Source organism: Balaenoptera borealis, assembly GCF_965194805.1.
Source record: "Balaenoptera borealis genome assembly, chromosome: 13".
NCBI lineage: Eukaryota > Metazoa > Chordata > Mammalia > Artiodactyla > Balaenopteridae > Balaenoptera > Balaenoptera borealis.
Genome location: NC_138870.1, coordinates 97581987 through 97602180, shown reverse-complemented (window position 1 = coordinate 97602180; position 20194 = coordinate 97581987). Strand labels below are relative to the sequence as shown.

General features: G+C 52.7%; 1 protein-coding gene and 1 long non-coding RNA gene across 5 annotated transcripts in view; one reads left to right on the top strand and one right to left on the bottom strand.

Annotated features, from left to right (window-relative positions):
* The window catches only part of FAM83F (family with sequence similarity 83 member F), a 29964-nt gene that overhangs the window by 2813 nt on the left and 6957 nt on the right, over nt 1-20194 (bottom strand). The window contains exons 2-4 of one of the 4 annotated variants that reach the window (XM_082352766.1): nt 5728-5895; nt 5129-5250; nt 3596-4254 (exon numbers count right to left, since the gene is read on the bottom strand). In XM_082352766.1, the coding sequence (XP_082208892.1) occupies nt 3596-4254; nt 5129-5250; nt 5728-5895 (949 nt within the window). Of the gene's footprint in view, nt 1-3593; nt 4285-5128; nt 5251-5727; nt 5896-20194 lie in introns of those variants that run through there. The other 3 variants (XM_082352765.1, XR_014233783.1, XM_082352767.1) reach the window with 3 other exon arrangements.
* Nucleotides 10453-18910, top strand: LOC309610251. The gene is made up of 3 exons (XR_014233802.1): nt 10453-14126; nt 15219-15328; nt 18370-18910. It is a non-coding gene; the product is annotated as an uncharacterized lncRNA (long non-coding RNA).

Genomic DNA, 20194 nt, shown 5'->3' with positions numbered 1-20194 from the left:
GTAGGCTTACCCTGGAACTGGAGGCCCACAGGTCCCTTATGGAGCTCTGAACCCCAGCAGCACCTCCCCAGCCTTCCATCCCAGGCAGGCGCCCAGACTTCTAGGAGAGAGATCTGAGACCTCCACCCCAGGGATGACACAGGCAAATCTGAAGTCCCCAAATCTAGGAGCCAGCGAGCACAGCACTAGGAGCCAGACCACACTGCCAGCCAGGGTGGCCCATCCACACATGACTCAGGGGAACCTGGGAGAGTTCTGGCACAGCAACTGTGGCTGCAGTCACCTCAGAGAACTCTGGGAACACAAGCGTGGGCTCAGGGGCCCTCGGAAGGTGGTGACCCAGAGGCACTCTCCTCTTCCTCCATACGTGGCGGGTGTGGGGGGGGGGAGTCAGTCATGTACTCAGGCCTCTGGCCCTTCCAAACAGCCTTTAAAGACGTAGGCAGCTGGTGTCAACCCTAACCTTCCAGAGATGGCCATAATGCTCTGGCAGGCCCTGGGAGGCAGGAGAGTCCACCGCCCTTTGCTCACTCATGACCGTGGGCACAGGGCCTCGCCTCTCGGCACCTCTGGGGTCTCGTCTTGAAACAGCGTCATCAGGCAGGGTGGCTGTGGGTTCTGGGTGAGAGCATTTAGCACCGTGTCTACCCAGCACACGCCAGGTGCTCAGCCAAAGTCTATGCCTTTCTTCCTCCTCTTACCGTGCACGAGAGTGTTGGCCTTGTCCCAGGGATTTCCCTAGGAGGACCAGAAGGGGTTTCAGGACATCACCTGGAACCCCCTCCCCCAAACTGGCAGTCCCCGAGGGCAGAGCCTTGTCACCTAATCTGCTGCTCTGAGGACCCCTACGTGGGAAAACGCTCGGGGCGCTCGTTTAAAATGCAGATTCCTGAGCCCAGCCGAGTGGGACAGACCCCTGACTCTTTTGACAAGGCTCTCCAGTGACTGCTGGTCCCTGAGGTTGGATCTCTGCCGCAGAGTCCCGAGCTCCTGGATGGGCACAGGCGGCCGGCTCAGGAAAGGCGCCAATTGCAGGAGCAAGGACTCAGCTGAGAGAAAAACCAGAAGGACAGGGTGCTTGGCTTCCACCAGTAGGGGGAGCTGTGAGCCTTCAAACCACCTGGCTGCCCACGGCTGGACTGCCAGACCCAAAGGAAGGGATTTCTGAAGGTTCTCCCAAGGGCCATGCTTGGGTTTGCAAAAATTTGCATGCTGTTTGACAACTATATACTTCTTATCAAGTAATTGTACAGGCTGCCAGCTCTTAGCTTTTCTATTTTTCTCTCTTTTAGCCACCCTGTCATCGGCCTGGGTTCTCCCTTGACAAGAGGGCAGCAGGGACAGAAAGGACAGTCAGAATCAGAGCTCAAAGGGACCTCCTGAACCCTTCCTGGATCAACCCTTCCTCTTCTCAACCAGGAAACAGCCCCCGGGGAGGTGAAAGGATGTGTCCAAGGCGTGGGGAGCAAGGTCCTGGGAGCTGAGATCCATCCGATGGCTGTTCTGACGCTGCTCTGAATGTTCATTGTAGGACAGGGATCCTTTCCCTGGATGGGGCCCTAAGGGAATAGCTAACGTGATTTCCTCCCAGATGACAGTTCCCAGTGTACTAGGATTGCAAGTTCCAACCTTGGGGACCCCCATGCTGCCAGGAACCTGACCCTCTGGCACACAGAGTCCTGCTGATAAGCTTCTGCTGCCTGAGAGGAGGCACTAAACCAGTCAAATGTTTGGGAGGCTGGAGGCCACAAAAAGGGCCTTTGGGGAGGGGAGCCTCTGGCTTCTTGCCCTGCCTTCGAGGGAAGAAAGAGGAAAGGTCTCATAAGGGATTTGAATGCCAGGCCCTCGGGGCTGGATGCCCATCCGGGTACACAGAGGCTGTGCTGGACGAGGCCACTCTGGGTGTTTCCTTATGATGGAGCAGGAATAGGGTGATCTTGAGGGCCATCCCTCGTGCGTGCCGCTGCACTCTTGCACTTGCCCTTCTCTCTCTGTCTCTGACTCTCTCTCTCAGGGTGCCAGGCACTCAGGAGACGAGCTGGTACAGGGCACTGTCCCTGGCTGTTTGGCTGGCTCCTGGCACCCCGTGCAAACACTCAGGGAACAGCAGAAGTGTCAGTGACCGTTCAAGTCATCCAAGCAGGGGAGTCTGATGCTGAGACTCACTAAAGGAAGCAGGAAGGGATAAGACAATGGCCTTTTGTTTCTATGGAAACAGCACCTCAGGGTGAGGGGCTGAAGGAAGAGAAAGCTTCTGCTTCACCTCCAGTCAGGGCGTGGGAAAGAGCCCCTTTTGTGGTTGGGCTCGCCCCTCCCCCTCTCTTCCCTGCCAGGTGTTCACCATGGCAACCCTCCTTCCAAACAAGAGGCGCAGGGCAGCAGCAGCAGCATCCGGTGCTGGGGGAGCCAGGGAGCCCAGGGGGAATGGGACGGGCCCAGCTACCCCTCCCTGACAGGACACGGGCCCTGGCCTCGGTTTGCGAACTGGCCCCACTGCCACTTACTGTGCCCTGGGACCACTTAATTCACCTCTCTGAGCTTCCATCTGCCACCTCCGTGGTTACTGTGAGGGCCAAGTGAGAGAGCGAGCACCTAGTGAAGGACCCGGCACACGGAGGCGCTCAATAAATGCTTCCTGGCCAAATGCAGCTATAGCCCTGGCACTGCTGCTGTGCCCAAATTCTCGGAGACTCCAGGCCTGTCCTAACTTTAAGAGGCACGGACTGAGTGCGTCAGGCTCTCTAGCAGGGCTGGGGCATCCGTGTTTGGGAAGACTTGTACTCCAGCCAATGTCAGGTCAAAGCTGGGGCCTTGAGGGACACAGGAATTCTGCAAGCACTCAGGCTGCCCAAGGTAAGTCCCTGCCCTTACCTACCTGGCCAGCCAGGGAGCCCAGGCTCACCGCTGCAAAGCCCCACAGCCATGGAGGGAGAAACCCCAACATGGAAACCCCTTTGACTCAGCAATGCCGACATGAGAAAAGGTGCCAGCAGTGGCCCTGGCTGTCACCACCAGCCAGAAAAGGCCACTCTGGAGACTGTTCCAGAGAAAGAGATAAAGGCAGAGAGACAGCCAGAAAGATACCACCACCAGGAACAATCTCTCCCAGAAGTAAGCAGCCTGGCAAATACCACTTATCAAATAAACACAGGGAGGAGCCACGTCAAACTATTTACAACAGAAACAAGGAAAAGTGGGTCAGGGCATTGGTGCGGTGTGTTTGACCAGGTCAGATCCTGACGACAACTGATCCAGCAAGGAACAAGGTTTGCTGGAACAAGCCCTAGAGTCAGAGCCCTAGTCTCAGACTACTCCGTGCCCAGCACTGTTCTGAGCACTTCATATCCTCAGAACAGCTGGGCGAGGCAGGCATCACTTTCCCCTTTTAGAGAAGAGGAAACTGAAACTCCGGCCTGCAGTGGCTGGCCCCAGGCCACACGCAGGCCAAGGCCAGAGCACCTGAGGAACTGAGGACCATAGGGCCCAGAGCTCATGTGCTCTCCCTGCCAGGAGGCTGCCTTCTTACAGAATCAGCAGTGCTCCTGGACCAGGGCCAGAGGCCTGAGGAGCCCTGGGCCCGGTGGGAGGGGCTCACCTGAGACGTCACTGGAGCCCTGGTTGGGCCTCTTCCCCGTCACAAACTCCGCTTCGGCCAAGGCCTCGGGGGAGAGGGCACCGGCCGTGCTATTGGGCGCTGCGGGCCTCTTGGACCGCCGGCTGAAGAACCTGCTGCTGAAGCGCCTGCCCTCCTTGGCCGCGGTGGCCTCCCCGTTGGCAGTTTCTCCCCTGCCGTTTCGGGCAAGGGCCTCCCGGGGTCTGGGCTTCAGGTCCACACGCAGGTGGGAGACCACCCTGCCATCCTGACTCAGCTCTCCCGAGAGAACGGGCTCCACCGGGGGCAGCACCTGCTCCAGCGTGGCCAGGTCGTGCAGGAAGCTCTCCAGGCGCCGTGCTGACTCGCCGCCCTTGCCGCCCTCCTCCTGCCCCTCTGCGTTGCTGCCCGCCTCCCGCTGCCGCCGGGCAGCCCAGCGCGTCATCTCCCCAGGTGGGTGGCGGCCGCCTGCCACCAGGGTGTACTTGGGGTTGATTAGCTTGCGAGCCACAGTGGAGGCGTGGTTGAGGCCCAGCCTGCCAGCGCCTCCTGCCAGGCCCAGCTGCTGGTACAAGTCCACCTCCTCGGAGATGGCGTACAGCTCCCGGAACTCCACGTCGAAGGGCTCCACGTTCTGCCCCGTCAGGAGGAGGAGAAGGTTCCTGTCCACGTGGGAGGAACTCCAGGTGAATCTGGGAACGTGGGGACAGAAAAGCAACATACATGTGCCCGGGCCTGCAGCCTCGCCCTGCCAGCCGCCCCTCGGCGAGCCCATCTCAACACCCCGCTGTGCCCAGCCCAACCTGCTCCACCACTGAGGCTGGATGTCTTGCTGCCTTCGTGCTGGGGTGCTCTCCCTCCACAGACCCAAATCCTCCCTTGGCCCAGGTCTTGGCCTCAAATGCAGAAAGCAGGCAGTGGGTGCAGGGCAAGGGCAAGGGCAAGAGAAGTCAGGCCTGGATTCAAACCTGCTTTCTGCCCTGCGTGCCTTGTAAAATGGGGCTTGTAAGGGGTACAGTCACAGCGTTGTTGTGAGGCTCAAAGTCCAATAACGAATATAAAAGGTTTCGCTCAGTACCTGGCACAAACATACATTTAATAAGTAGTACCTATAGCTGCCACTACTGTTAGTATTCTGTTAGCATTCCATTCCTCAATAGTTCTTCTCTGAATTTTTAGAGCACTTAGCGTCTGCAAAACCCCATACTTTAACCATGTAAGAGGACTGACGCCATTTATTAATTGTTTCATGTGCCCGGGTCTCTTCCAGCCTCAAAAGGCAACCAGCTGTTGTGGACCATGAAAGGCAGGCAGTGCTTAATGCTCAATAAAAGTTGACCCTCTTTCTTGAATAATCCATTAGCCAGAAAGTTTGAGGGAAGGGACTGGCCAGGAGGCTATTCTTTGCTATCAGAATAGACAATAGCTCTTAAACTCATGATTGTGGAGGCTCTAGCCCAGCATCTTTCTGAACACGAACACTTCTGACCATGAACTAAGGCCTCCCAGGTCCTTCTCTGACCTGGCCCAACTCACCTGTAGGATCCAGTGGCTACTTTTTCACCATCTACCATTAGGAACTTGGATGACAGGGTCCCCTTGATCTTCCCCATGGGCATGTAAAAGCCAACACCTGTCACAGAGCGGACACGGATGTTCTGTTGAGAAGAGGAGAAGGGCACTGTCACTCAGGCTGGGGGCCCAGAGGCTCTAAGCTGAGTCTCTGCTTGGGCGGAGGACGAATGCTCTTGTCCACGGGACCCTGACTCTGCTTCCTACGGCCTGAGGAAGTCAGCAAATCTTGCTTTGGGCTCGGACGGGCCCAGGGTGGCCCCGGTCTGCTCTCAAAGCTCTTCAGAAGAGAAGCACAGCCCTGCCTTCAACCCTGACAGTGACTCTGCGGGCTGAGTGCCCGGGATTGGGCCGGAGCTGCCTCCTTAGCCTCAGCAGCCCTGGGATAAGATGTAAGCTGGGCGTGCCGTTAGGGTTATCAGTTCATGAGGCAAGGTTTTAGACACCAGGAAAGGGGTTGAGAGTGCTGTTCCCCTGGGCCCCTGAACCGGGGAGCAGGCAGAGGCAGTCTCCATCCCACTTCCTTCCCCCCTCCCGCCCCCAGCCCCAGTGGTACAACTTACCCGAATACGGAAGTCAGCGAGCTCCAGGCCCTGACACATCTCCAGGAAGTACTTCACGCCTGCCTCGTCCAGGATGATGTACACGGGGACTCGGCGCTTGGAGGCAGCATCCACGATGTCTTGGAAGATCTCACCATCAGTGAAGAGGTCCATGACCACAGCAATGACCTGGACAGGGAAGGGCACCAGTGAGGCACGTGGTGACTACACACATACAGAGTCACACTGCGGCCCACGGAGGACCAGCTGGGCTGGGGTAAGCGTTGGCCAAGAGTCAAAAATGCCATCTGCACCACTCCTGGGTTTCGCACATCCCCACCCACCTCTGAGCGCATGTGAGCAGGAGATGGGCTCCCTGCTCTGGGAAATGAAGATGGTGCAGAGGGTGCAGGCCATGCTGCTTGTGCTTCATCCTTGGCAAATTCCCACCACCCACCCTGGGGATCTTCCAGCGGCTCTTCAGAAGCCGTTGTCAGTGGAGATCTAGGAGGCTGAGGAAAGTTGGTTCTGGTGCCTTCGGGAAATAAGCAGGTTCTAGGAGCTGCAGTCACCGAGAGGCATGAAATGGACCATTTCCACAAGCTGCAGATCTGCTCAGATACCACTTTCTTTGCAGACCTGGGTGCTTTGATCTCCCTGCAGCTGTGCAAAGCCCTGTGCTTCCCTGAGCACAGATTCGGGCAGAGCTCCAGTTAGCTCGGGCTCCCTTGGCCTCCAGGTGTCCAGACCATCCCACTTCATCCTCAAATCAAGGTCCCTGCCTAGGACCCTTGATTTCCAAAAGCCAGTCTTGATTATCCATCCTGGAAGGCGAGGCCTTCCACAGCCTGAGGCAGATTTGCCTTTCTGACCTCAACCTCCTCCACTTCCCTATACAAACCTTCTGCTCCAGAGGCAGGGTTTTCTTGTTTGCCCCTAGCACTGTGCCCATGATGCAGAGGAAAGTATGTGCTTTGGGGTCAGAGAGATCTGATTATAACCACTTTCTATTTATGTAACCTTAGGCAAATCCCTTAACTTTGATGAGCCTCTGTTTCCTCATCTGCAAAGTGGGGATACTCTGTACTTGCTACATTTGGCATCAGGATTAGAAATAACATCTGTAAGCATCAACAATGCCTGATACGTAGGTAAGTCTTCAATAAATGGTAACCATTGTATGGTCGAAGGAGTCTGCTTGTTGTTGTAACTGAAAGCCTGAACGCTGAAGCCAGGCAGACCAGGCCTGGTTCACTGACTCCACTGCTCACTCATCAGTGCCCCAGCTTCCTTGGCAGCAAAATCGAGCTCATAGTAGCACCTGTCTCAAAGGGTTGTTGAGAAGGCTTAGAGAAGCAAACTGTGAAAGCGTTTAGCACAGTGCCGGCACATGTTAAGCTCAATAAGTGTATCCTCCATCACCATCGTCATCATCACAATCACCATCACCTTCACGTGTGCTCTGCCATTATCTCTGCCTCTAAAGACCACCCCTCAACACCATTTACACAATATTACATAAGGCCCTTCTTACCTCCTACATTTAATACCCAATCATTCATACAGGTAACATTTACAAATCCCCACAGGCAGAGGGAGGATCTATGGACAAACTATAGGCCCTAACTTCAAGGGGTTAATCCAGTTGGAATCATAAGACAGTCACACAAAATAATGACATAAGGTAAAACGAGATAAATGCCTTAGGAGATGCACAAATGATGTGTGATGTGAGTTCGAAGGAGGGGTGGTAGGAAGAGAAGGAGGGACTTAGGGAGGGGGAAGATTGAAAGATTACTTTCAGCCAGGGGAGAACAGGAAAGGTTTCACCGAGGAAGCTGAAACCTGAAGAATGGGCAGCCTTGGGTGCCATGAGAAATGAGCAGGGACTAAAAGCGAGCAGGGAAGTGGGCAGGGCTGCCATGCATGGGTATGCAGGTTGTGCACTGCACACAGGCACTGGGCTGATGGGGGTGAGTGGGAGCTGTGCCTGCCTGAGGAAGAGATGCCTTTTCCTAATCTGCGCACAGGTGCCACATGGGCTACCAGGGGCCTAGGAGGTGAACATTTCAGGCAAAGAAAACAGCACAAGCAAAGGCACTGAGGACAGGCATGACTGACAAAAACAGAGGAGATGCAAATAAAATACTGAATGAAGAAAGAGAAATAACTACAGATATATTTACTTTTCAAGAAATTCTTACTATTTAATAAATCTTACTATTTAAGAAATGGTAAAAAGACTAGGAACACTTACACATTGATGACTTTGAAAATGAAATTGACATGGATAAGTCATTAAAAGTGAATTCAACATATCAACTATAGTTCAGTTTTTTAAAAAGTAAATTAAATATAATACAGCATAATCAAGTAAGGTTATCCTAAAAATGAAAGGATTATTCAACATCAGAAACGTAGCAATTTATAACATTTATTGTGTCAAAGAGGGAAAATCATATATTATCTTAATAAGTTTTTAAAAAGTATTTGATAACACTATTTGTGATTAAAATTCTCAAAAAACTAGGAATAGAAGGGACCTTCCTTAATGTCATAAAGGCTATCTACTAAAAATCCTCATGAAACATACTTAAAGTTGCATTCCCTTTAAGTCTTAAGCAAGTTAAGAATGTTCACTTATCACCACTGCTGTTCAACAAAGTATTGGTGGTCCTGAGAAATGCAATATGACAAGAAAAAGAAATGAAACAGAAGGATTAGAAGAGACAAAACTACCAGTATTTAAAGATGATATTTTTTTAAAAAACCAATTAGAATGCAGAGAAAAACTATTAGAAGTAATAGGAGAATTTGGCAAGATTGCCAGATACAAGAAAAACTTACAAAAACCAATAGCATTCTTCTACTACAGCAATAACCAATTAAAAAAAGAAAAAGAAAAGAAGATCCATTCAAAATTGCAACTTAAGCACATAGTATTTAGGAATTAATACCTTTATGGAGAAATTTAGAAAACTCTATTAAAGGACAGTTACAAATATTTGAATAAATGAAAAGATAAACTGTGTTCATGGATAACATGATTTAATGTTTTAAAAATCCAGTTCTCCTCATATTAATAAAATCCAATGCAATTCCAATGAATGGTCAGTAAAATTTTTTGAGGAGCTCAAATATTTCTAAGATGTGAGGAAGAATGAAGATTCACAATAGCTAAGTCAATTTTGAAAAAGAAAAGCTAAAAGGGGACACTTGTCCTACTAGACAGTAAGACATACTGCAGAGCCAAATTAATAAGAATTGCGATACTGAGATAGGAAGGAACTGACAAATAGACCATGGGACAGAATAGAGAGACCAGAAATATATAGGTACCTACACACATACATAAAACTTTAAGTTAACTTAGTCTTAACTTTAAGGTAGAATCACAACTCAGTGGAGAAAGGATGCTGTTTAGTAGATGCTATTGGGACAATTGGAATACTAAATAGAGAAAAATAAAATGGATCCCTACCTCATACCATATATAAAGGTGAATTTCAGGTAGGCTGTATACCTAAATGCAGAAGATACAACTAATAAAGGAATTCATGAAATATAGGAAAATATCTTCATGGCATAGGTAAGATAGGATTTATTAAGATTCCAAAAGCATGAATCATAACACAAATAAAATTTTAAAAGAGGCATTTGGCAAATTAGGGATTTTCTGTTCAAAGAAAGATGTCAACAGACAAAGATAACTGACAGGGAGAAGATATCTGCAATATCTACAACCGAAAGGAACTAATAATATACAAGAGATGCTTGCATATCAGCAAGAAAAAGACAGAAAACTAATTAGAAAAATGGGCAAAGGATATGAATAGGCAATTCCTAGAGGAGATACCTGAATGGCTAATAAGTATGTCAAGAGAAGCAGACCTCATTAGTAAGCAGAAAGATTCAAATTAAAGCAAAGAGATAGTAATAACTGCAAATGAAGTGTAACCTTTAAAAATTGTATAAAAAATTTAAAATAAATTAAAAAAAAGCAAAGAGATAAGAGAGATACCACTTTACAACTATAACATTAACTAAAAACTAGAAAGTTGGATAGTCCTAAATGTTGGCGTGTGAGGAAAGGGGAACCCTCATTCACTGAGGGTGGGAGGGAACACTGGTACAGCTATTTCTTAGGGCAAGGGGCAGAGCTTCGTGGATTTAAGGTTGTGCATGCCTGGAAGCCAGCAACGCTACTCTTGGCCACACACCCAGGGAACCTCTTGGATCTTTGCACAGGTCTATAAGGGGGCAGGAACAAAGACATTCACTGTAGCTTTCTTTGGGATAGCAAGGAGTTGGCAACAACTTGGATGTCCATCTCTAGAAGAATGGGTGTGGAGAATGTGAGGGGTGCTCGGGACAGAGTGCTCTGCAGCAGACAGAAGCAATGGACGAGTTCCATGTGCAGAACCTGGGTAGTTCTTTTTTTTTTTTTTTTTTTAATTAATTTGTTTATTTATTTATTTTTGGCTGTGTTGGGTCTTCGTTTCTGTACGAGGGCTTTCTCCAGTTGCGGCGAGCGGGGGCCACTCTTCATCACGGTGCGCGGGCCTCTCACTGTTGCAGCCTCTCTTGTTGTGGAGCACAGGCTCCAGATGCGCAGGCTCAGTAGTTGTGGCGCATGTGCTTAGTTGCTCCGCGGCATGTGGGATCTTCCCAGACCAGGGCTCGAACCCTTGTCCCCTGCATTGGCAGGCAGATTCTTAACCACTGCACCACCAGGGAAGCCCTGGGTAGTTCTTTTTAAGATGAATGTTAGAGATAGAGATCTATAGCCTAATACCATTTATGTAAATAAAAACACACTACATAAAATAACTCTGCGAGTTTTTCAAGGATACGGACATGTCCAAGGACATACACTGCATATAGGAGGGTGGCTGCCTATGGAAGGAGAAAGGGACGGGAGGGAAGGAGAGAGTAAAATAAGAGGGGCCTTCCCTGGATTGACGATGGCAGCGGACCACGAACTGAGGTTCACAATCAGCTCTGCACTTGAGGTCCACAACAAACAAACAAACAAAAAACAATTGGCCTGCAACAGTTCAGGGTAGATGTAGCGTAAGGACAACGGGGTGGGGCTGGATCACGGAGGGTTTTAACAGGCCACTTTAGGCTTCATTCCAGCAGAACACAGCTCCCACCATCTCACAGGCCTCCTGATAGCTCCCAACTGCTGCCTGAGGCCAGAGTCTACTGTTTGCTCATTTCCAGACTCTCCAGTGCCCAGCTCAAAGCTGACTCTCAGTATGTCGCTGGGGAGGGCTTGGCTGGCTCAGGAAAGCGCTTCTGGATTCACTCTTGCTTTTGTTTTGTAATTGAAAGCGCAGGGAGCCAGCTCACCCTCACCCCCACCCGACAGAGGATGCGCTGTGAGAGCATCACAGACTAGAGGGAGAGACATCCCCAGGGGCCCTGCTTTCGGGAGGCTTGGTCTGCGGCGCCCTGGTGAGAGCCAGCCATCTGTGTCACTACCAATTAAGCAGTGAAATATCTGTAGTAGGAAAAAATCAATTGCTCGCTGACTCCTGCAATCTCGTTGTGGAGGAGAGGTGATAATTACCCTCCGCTTTGGTCTCTGAGGCCCTGCTTGACATTAGGATGCACGGCATCAGGCCCAGGAAAACGAGCTCCCCACTCCCTCCGCTCTGGTGTTTAATGTGCCACGTGATCCTACGAGCCAAATCTAACCTCAAGGCTCCCAGTATAAATGGAAAATCAGGTTTTATAAGAGAGACATCAAAGGCACAGAACCCGGGGAGCCGGATTTCGTCAGGAGGGAAAAGCCATCCCCTGGCCTCCAGGCAGGCTCCTAGCCTCCTTTACCTGGTTACCCACTGATGTGCAGCACCTGGGGAGAGAGGTTAATTTGAGGTGGCAGGAGTTTTTAGAAGCTGTCACAGGCTCTGGCAAAGCAGTTCTGATGCTGTAACACTTCTCATCAGGTGTTTGGTTAGCTTACCATCTCCTCCTTTGATATTCGGCCTCAGTGGTGGCGTGGGGGAACAGGGTGTGTTAGGGAGCCTCTGAATTCCACTCCATCTGTCACTTAACTTTAATTAAACTGCCAGCTTTTCAGATTCTCTTCCTGGACTCCTTAATTACCATTAGATTAACAAAATTAATGAAAAGGACTCCACCTTCCCCATGCACTCCACGGCAACTCTACTCAAGACAGCTGGGGAGGGGCTTCCCTGGTGGCGCAGTGGTTGGGAATCTGCCTGCCAGTGCGGGGGACACGGGTTCGAGCCCTGGTCTGGGAGGATCCCACATGCCGCGGAGCAGCTAAGCCCGTGAGCCACAATTACTGAGCTTGCGCGTCTGGAGCCTGTGCTCCGCAACAAGAGAGGCCGTGATAGTGAGAGGCCTGCGCACCGTGATGAAGAGTGGCCCCCGCTTGCCACAACTAGAGAAAGCCCTCACACAGAAACAAAGACCCAACACAGCCATAAATAAATAAAAAAAAAAAAAAAAAAAAAAAAAACTACCAGGAGATAACACTCCCCAATAAAATGGCTACAATTAAAAAAAAAAAAAAAAAAGAATCCACCTGCCAATGCAAGGGACATGGGTTCGTGCCCTGGCCTGGGAAGATCCCACATGCAGCGGAGCAACTAAGCCCGTGCACCACAACTACTGAGCCTGCGCTCTAGAGCCCGCAAGCCACAACTACTGAGTCCACGTGCCACAACTACTGAAGCCTGCGCAGCTAGAGCCCGTGCTCCGCTACAAGAGAAGCCAGGACATGAGAAGCCCGTGCACCGCTACAAAGACTAGCCCCCGCTCGCCGCAGCTAGAGAAAGCCCGCATGCAGCAACGAAGACCCAACACAGCCAAAAATAAATAAATAATTAAATAAATTTATTAAAAAAAAAAAAAAAAGACAGCTGGGGACTGACACCCTTGGTGTGTTTGGGTGACCCAGTCTGGACGGCCACTGCACTGCCAGTCTCCTCGTCACAGAGCTATGCTCACCAGCCTGCCCTGGAGGCCCTTCCAAAATCAATGTCCTCTAGGTCACCCGGGCCAGAAGCCCGAGTCTACTGGCCTCCTCCTTCTCCCCATGACCAAATCCAATCGGCCACCGATGCCAGCAGGTCCTCCTCTGTGCACCTTCTCTGTCTGGGTCAGCTCCGTTCTGTTCCCACTGCACTGCTGCCCTCGCTCGGGCCCCCCTCATTTCTCACTGCACTTCTGGAATAGTTTCCTAACTAGTCTCTCCTTCATCTCTGTGCTCCAATTCTTTCTCCGTAGCAGTGACCCTGCCAAAACAACAGACTGATGAAGTGGTGGGTCCCACAGCCAAACTCCTTAACTTGGCATTGAAGGGCCTTATGATGGCCCCTTTCCTCCTCTCCAGCTTCATCTCGGACCATCTCACGTCTGCCCCTTGTTTTCAGCCATGCAGGATGACCTGCAGTTACCCTAACTCAGGGTTTCTCCACTGTGGGACTTCCAGGGACCCAGGGACAGTATTCCTTGCTGTGGGGGGCTGTCCTGTGCATCGCAGGGTGTTCAGCAGCATGTCAGTAGCGCCACCCCCACTGGTGACAACCAAAAATGTTTGTAGACATCGATAAATATCTCCTGGGGGCAAAACTGCATCAACTCCCCACCCGCTTTTGAGAACAACTGCACACATCAGGCAGTTTCCAGTTCTGTTCCTACCCCTCCTGTACTCCTGTGAAACATCTACGCATCTTTCAAGACACAGGCAAGAATTTCCTGAACTTCTCCCCACCCAATATCGTTCACCACTCCCTGCTTCCTGCCCACGTTGTGTTCCGGGCACATAACAGAGGTCCTTGACATTTTATTGTAACATCTGCTGAATGGCTCTGTCCCTTACAGGGCTGTGGGCTCCCGGATGGCAGGGACCATCTGACTTCTCTCAGAATCTCCACCCTCAGGGGACATCTCAACACCAAGTCAGTTCTCCATGTTTGTGGAATGAATGTCTGGATGGAGGGTGTTTCATGTCTACTGTTTTATTTGCGGGGTGTGGACCTAGCTTTGTTGTTAACTCTTTTATTTCATTAATGACTAGACATTTCGGTGGAAGGACAAAAAAAAAAAAAAGAATGCTGAGCAAGATTCCCGGTTAGATCGTCCTGCTGGAAGGCAGAGTTGAAGTTCTTCCTCAAGGGCACAGAGAAGGGAAAAGAAGTGGCCGCCTTTTGGGACTACTGCCTGAGCCCCGGTCCCCGGGCTGGTCTGCCTCTGTTCCACCCGCCCGAGGTCTTGAAGGAGCAGCCAGCCCATTATTGAGGACAGTGCTTTACCAAGGGGTCAAAGTCCACGCCAAGAACATCAGACCAGGAAGCAGAGCTGCCACCAGCACGTACAGCCAGCGCCTCTGTGCAGATTACGAACGGGTACCCGTCCTCCCTGTGACGGAATGCAAGCCAGTAAGTGGAGCATGGGCTGCAAGTCAGCCCTACAAAGCCCCTGGGCCAGGCTCCAGTGCACTCGGCCCCTGCACTGAAGGACGTTCCAGGTGGGCAGCGCCTCAGAGCTGGGAGGAAACGTATCAGCTAGAGCCCAGCCCCAGGGTTAAGTTACCCAGCTGGGTCTTGGCAGAGGCGGGACTAAAGCCCAGGCTTCTGACCCCAGTCCAGAGCTGTCACCCCCAGATGATGTGGTCATGGAAGGCTCTGGGGACATCTACTCTGGCTAGGATCTGAGGTCACTTCTCGACACACAAAACCAGGATGCCTCCATAGAGCCAGACGATACCACCCTCTCCCTCACTGGTTTCCCCAGCTCTGCTGACGTGAGCCTAGGCACCGGGGTGGGCATGGCTGCTGCCGACAAAGACCCCCGTCCCGCTCAGCGCCGCGGTGGGGAAAAGGCAAGAGGCCCCAGGCCAGGCATGCTCCGTGCAGGTATGCGCTGGAGGTGGTCACTTTTTCCTGGGGGGGGAGGGGGGGAGGGAGGGGAGCCCACAGGGGCAGCTCCAGTCCCCACCTGACCACTGATCACCCATGTGAGCCTGGGGCCTGACTTTTACCTCCCACGCCTGCCCTGCCTGCCTCCCAGGGCCGTTGGGGGTTTCAGATGAGATCATGTCCACGAAATCCCATGAAAAAGCTGTGCGGTTTTGAGGGGCTATCACCAAACCAGGTGAATGGGGCCAAATGCCCACACCTCCAGCCCTAAGGTGCCTTGGGGTAGGAAGGGCAGCACCTGGGCAAACTGGTCAGCTGCTGCCTCCCAGAAGGTCCATCTGTCTGGCAGCCCAGGGGGGTCAGTTCTGGGCAGGCCAGCCAGCACCCGGCTCACACATCCCCAGCTGTGGATCGCCTTCTCTGATTTCCCCAGCGAGCGATCTAGGTCTCCAGGGCAGTGGCTGTCAAGCTCGAGCCTGTAGAGGATCAGCCGGGGCGGGGCGGGGCGGGGCGGGGTGTGCCCGCTGAATGTGCGCATGCTAGGGCCCCATCCTCAGAGAGTCTGACTCAGCGGCCCCTGGAAACGCGTTTTAACAACACCCTCCCCCTCAGGTGATCTGAATGCAGGTGGTGGAAGGATCACACTTTGAGTGACGGGGCCGGTGTTGGGAAGAGAATCTACCCTCTGGAAGCAGAAAGTCTCACTGGCTGTGGGGCCTTGAGTGAGTAATTTAATCTAAGTCTCCATTTCCTCATTTTAAAATGGGGAGGTGGTCCCTTCAGGGTTGTTCTGAGTTTTAAATGAGATAATGCAGCGGCACGAGGAACACAGTGCCTGGCCTGCTGTGAGCTGAGGGTCCACGTCGGCAGCCCCCTCTCTCCTCTGATGGAACCCAGAACAAAGGGGCCTCACTTCGGAGGCAGCTCCCAGGGAGCCAGCAGCACAGAGCTGCCCACCAGCCCCAGACATCAAGGTGGAGATGTCTTCCTTTGCCTGATACCATGTCCAGCAGGCCCAGCGCATGGTGATTAAAGCCCAGGCAACACTACACTTCCAGGAAGGTCAAAACTTGAACCGAGGGGAAGGGCAGCTCGATCAAGGGAAGAGTAAGTCAGTCTGTACAATGCACTGTCCCTCGAGTGATGCTGGGCATCAGCGCCCGCACACCGAGCGTGGAACGCACCCTAAGAAAACTGCGGCCCTGGGAATTCCCTGGTGGTCCAGTGGTTAGGACTCTGAGCTTTCACTGCCGAGGGCCTGGGTTCAACCCCTGGTCGGGGCCATGAGGCGCGGCCAAAAGAAAAAAAGAAAGAAAGAAAGGAAAGAAAACTGCAGCCTGAGTGGAGAGCACCTCCAGGTGGGCTCGGGACCCAATTGGCACGGCTGCCACTGAGCACGGAGAGGTGCTGCTGGAGGATGGACACAACTCACGGCGGAGGTGCCAGTGCTCCCGGCACACCGCAAAGGCTTTCTTTTGTCATCAAGGCTGCAACAGGCCCCATCCAATTTCTGCCCCGGTGGGATGTGAACAACTGGACAAGAAAGCCTTACCTTAAGCTTCCTTCCTGTCTGTGCTCCCTGGGGTGAGAGAGGAGAGGAAAGCCCAGGAGAGGAGGCCTGCATAACTGCCCGGGGAACACCCACGGACGCTGCCTGGCCCTGCCCCACCCGCCTTGCAGCCTCCTACCCGGGGACTCCAGAGTCATGTAGCTGAATCCCCAAAGTCCAAGGGCATCCTGCAGTGGGTGAAGCACAGACTTTGGAGTCAGGGGCCCCACAGGGGCGGTGAAACCACGGGTGTTACTTGACCCCTGGGAACTCTCCCTGTAAAGTGAGGCAGCCTCATGGTTCTTGTGAGGATGCAGAGAAACGCAGTGATGCCTGGAGAGCATCTGGCGCTGCGCTTCCTCCCCACAGCGCCTGGCGCACGGTGGTGGGGGCTCAGCGTCAGCGTGATGGGAGACTAGGGGTCGGTCCCCTGCTCTTGGCAGGTGGAGCCAATAGCCCAACCCTAATCGTGCCGTTTCCCTGCCCAAACCCTCGGCCTGAGTTCAGCCTGGCCAAAGACCCTCCGGGTGCTTCCAACCCACTCCCTCCCTTGACGATCAACTCCTCTGCGTTCTCCAAACACACCCAGCAACTCCCACCCTGGTGGCTTAACTCACCCTGTCACCACCTTCTCCCTGTGGTGATGGGAACATCCCTTCCCTGTTGAGGTCCTTACTTCACCCTCCCCCAGGCTGTCCCAGGTTCATTCTCGTCCTGGGTCCCCAGCCCCCAGGGCAGTGTGTGCCCTTTTCAGGAGGCACACCTGCTCAGGCCTGTGTCTCTCTGAGCACATGGTGGGGGGACAGAGACCTGTCATGCCGCCCTGCACTGGGCCCGACACGCGGTAAATGTCTAAACAGAGTACCTCCGCGGTAGGGGGCTTCCCTCGGGGGGGCTGAGGAAGCACTCTGGACCAGAGCCCTGGCCCACCGAGAGGACAGAGCCAAGACCACTGGGGTCTTGTTCTCTGCCTCGAGGCCGGGCTGCCCCCAGCCCAGCAGCCGGGCACCTGCGCTTTGTCAGCTGAGGCTTCCCAGCTGCCTGAGGCCATGCTACACTGTTTCAGGCTCACTAATTAGACGTCATTAAACACCAGGCTCCCTCCTGCACTGGCAGCCCAGCTCTGCCAGCCAGGCCACTTCCCCTCCCAGACCCCTTGGCCTCTGTGCCAGCTCTGCCCCCGCCTCTGCTGCGCACCACCGGGGCTCACTCCCCGTCCACCCCGGATCCGTACGAGGCACTCCTGACACCCATTCCCCAAACTAGGTGGATGAAGGGGTGATACAGAGGAGCCTCGGGCTGGCTCTCCAGAGAACAGGCTGTACCCCTGTGAGCGAGGTCAACTAACTCAGCCGTGAAGAACCATATGTGATCTGCCAGGCAGTGAGAAGAGCAATTCTTTTTAAGATCCTAGGCCAGCTTTTCCCTGCCCCGCGGCATGCTTCTGGGATGACTTCCCCTGCATTAAGTTGGTGTTAATTAGTGAAAATTATCTAATGCAAGCTCATTTTAACATTAGCTTAAAGCTAAACATAATTAGGAAGATAAATCAGCTGTTAAAAAAAAACCCAATGAGGATACACAGATGATTTTTAGGATCAGCTGCTGCTCTGGGTTACTGGCCTGGAGCTCTGAGCAACATACAATATGTGGGCAGAGTAAGGCAGGACTCGAGAAGTACCTTCTAGGTATTTCTTGATTGATCAATCAGGGCAAGACAACTGGAGTTGGCAGCTTGCCCGGGAGGTTCTGAGAAGCGGCAAGGAAAACTTGCTGGCCACTGCCAGGGCATGCCGCCTGGGAGGGCTTCGCCAGAGAGGCAAGTGGAGGGTGCGGGGAGCAGGGGAAGGTGGTCAGGAGGCGATGGGAGTAGTGTGAATCTGTGCACTCCTAGGCCTCCGGCCTTGCACACCCCGGCCCTCTGCCCGCCTTCCCTTCCATACTGGCTGCTTCAGCTGTCAATTCCCAGGAGGCCTCTGCACCCCTGGAGCTCAGTGGGATTCAGACTCAATCTCAAGTTCCCATCCAGCTCCACTATTTACCAGCCCTGTGACCTTACCCTCTGTAAAATGGAAAGTTGCTGGATTGTTGTGGAAGTTAAACGAAATAATATATTTTAAAAGGGCTAGCATGGTCTGGTATTTAAGTACTCAACAATGTATAGCTATTGACCCGCTCCCTCCAACCTGTCCTGCAGTTTATTTTCTTTTTCAGCGTCCACATTTTATTCACCTGTATATTTCCGGAATGTGGCACATGTGAAACATGGTGAGTGAATGAGCAGAAGTGGGGAATCTCCAAGCAGTCTGGGAACCCTCCCGGGAGGGGGAGTTAAGAACACTCACAGTTGGTCCTCAAAGACCCACAAAAAGGTAAGAATCCCTGGTCCCTGTCCCTGCCCCCGCCCTCTACTGACTCTGCTAGAAAACAGAACAGAAAGAGCATTTATCTGGAGCCTCCCACACGCCCCACCAGTGCTGTGAGAGGCCCAACAGGGGGACCACTGTACAAGCTGGGCTGGGATGAGTTAACAGATTACTAGAAACTCGGGCCAGAGAGACCACTAATTAGAAAAGCCATAGGCTCTTTTCCTGGGCTAAGATTCTGGGATCATTAGCAAGTCTACAGACTCCACAAATTCAGAGAAGGAAAAGAAAACGGGGGAAGGCAGCGGCCCCAGCTAAGGCTGACTAGTCATGGCCCCTGGGGTAGGAGGTGTGGTGGGAGGGAGGGGGAGGGCCAGGGATCACTAGAGTGACTCAGCCTGGGAGGGGGTGTGGTCAGGACAGTGCCAGGAGCAAAGGCAGGCGGTCAGCCAGGACCCAGCCCTGCTCGTTGGTCCTCTGCCCTGCTCCTCTCTCCCCGCAGACTGGAGGCCTGCCCCAGAACAGGCTCTGTCTGCCCTGTACACTGTGAGGGAAGGGAGGCGGATCTGACCACCAGCCAAGGTGAAGCAGTGAGGCAGCATCCCGGGGGTGCACCTGGACAGATGGGGCGGCGCGGGCGTGGGGTTGCCGGCGGGTCTCCCATTAAGGTCTCAGTTTGTCAGTGAGGGCCCACGTCCCAGAGGGCCAGAAAGTGGCCAGCAAGAGGACACTGGTCGGGGAACTAAGATCCCACAAGCCATGTGGCATGGCCAAACCAAAAATGTCCCTGGAAGCTACCTATATCCAGCTTCCTGGTGACACCTGTGCCAGTGCCACCAAGCAGAAAGACTCCTCTCCTCTCCCTCTCCCACCAAAGTAGTCCTGTACTTGTTTGTTTCCAGAGCTAGTTGGTGAGCTTCCCAGAACCTGGCTGGCAACAAATATACTTTGTTTCTGGAATTTCAGATGGAAGCGGTGGCCACAGGGGCAATCCCCAAAAGTAACTGCATGTGTAGCAGAAGGACACAAGCCTTGAATTCAGACCTGGGTGGAGTCCCAGCTTGCCTCTTATGAGATCTACGGCCTTGTGCTTTCCCTGAGCCTCTGGGAAAACCTCATTTCCCTTGCAAGGTGCTAAGGATTGAATTAATTAAAGGAAATAACACGCAGAGCACCTATCTTTCAACAACGTTAGCCCCTCTTAATATAAATCCCTTTTATCTGCATCTATTAGTCATCTTTTTCAAAATGCTGTCTCATAGAGTCTTGCATTGGAGTCTCAGAGCAATCTTGTGAAAGTAAGCAAGAAGACAAGAATGATCCCCATTTTACAGATGCAGAGATGGAGGCCTAGCAAGGTCAAATGATTTGCCCAAGGTCACCTGGTAGAGGAGGAAAGAGAGAGCAAGAATGAAGACACCCAGGCTCCCGGCTGCCAACTGTGTACTCCTTCCCCTGCAGTGACCTGGCCTCCTGAGACCACTGCCCAGCAAACGTGGCTAAGCTACCATGAGACCAAGAAGTCATGAAGAAGGCACCCCTTTACTGAGGCCCCATCTTCTACTTTTGAACTCCCCGGGAAACACCCATCCTCAGAGTTTCAGGGACCTAAAGTGTCAGATTTCAGAGGAACCAAGCCTCAGCCTCCCTCTTCTCCAAAGACAGAAACACAG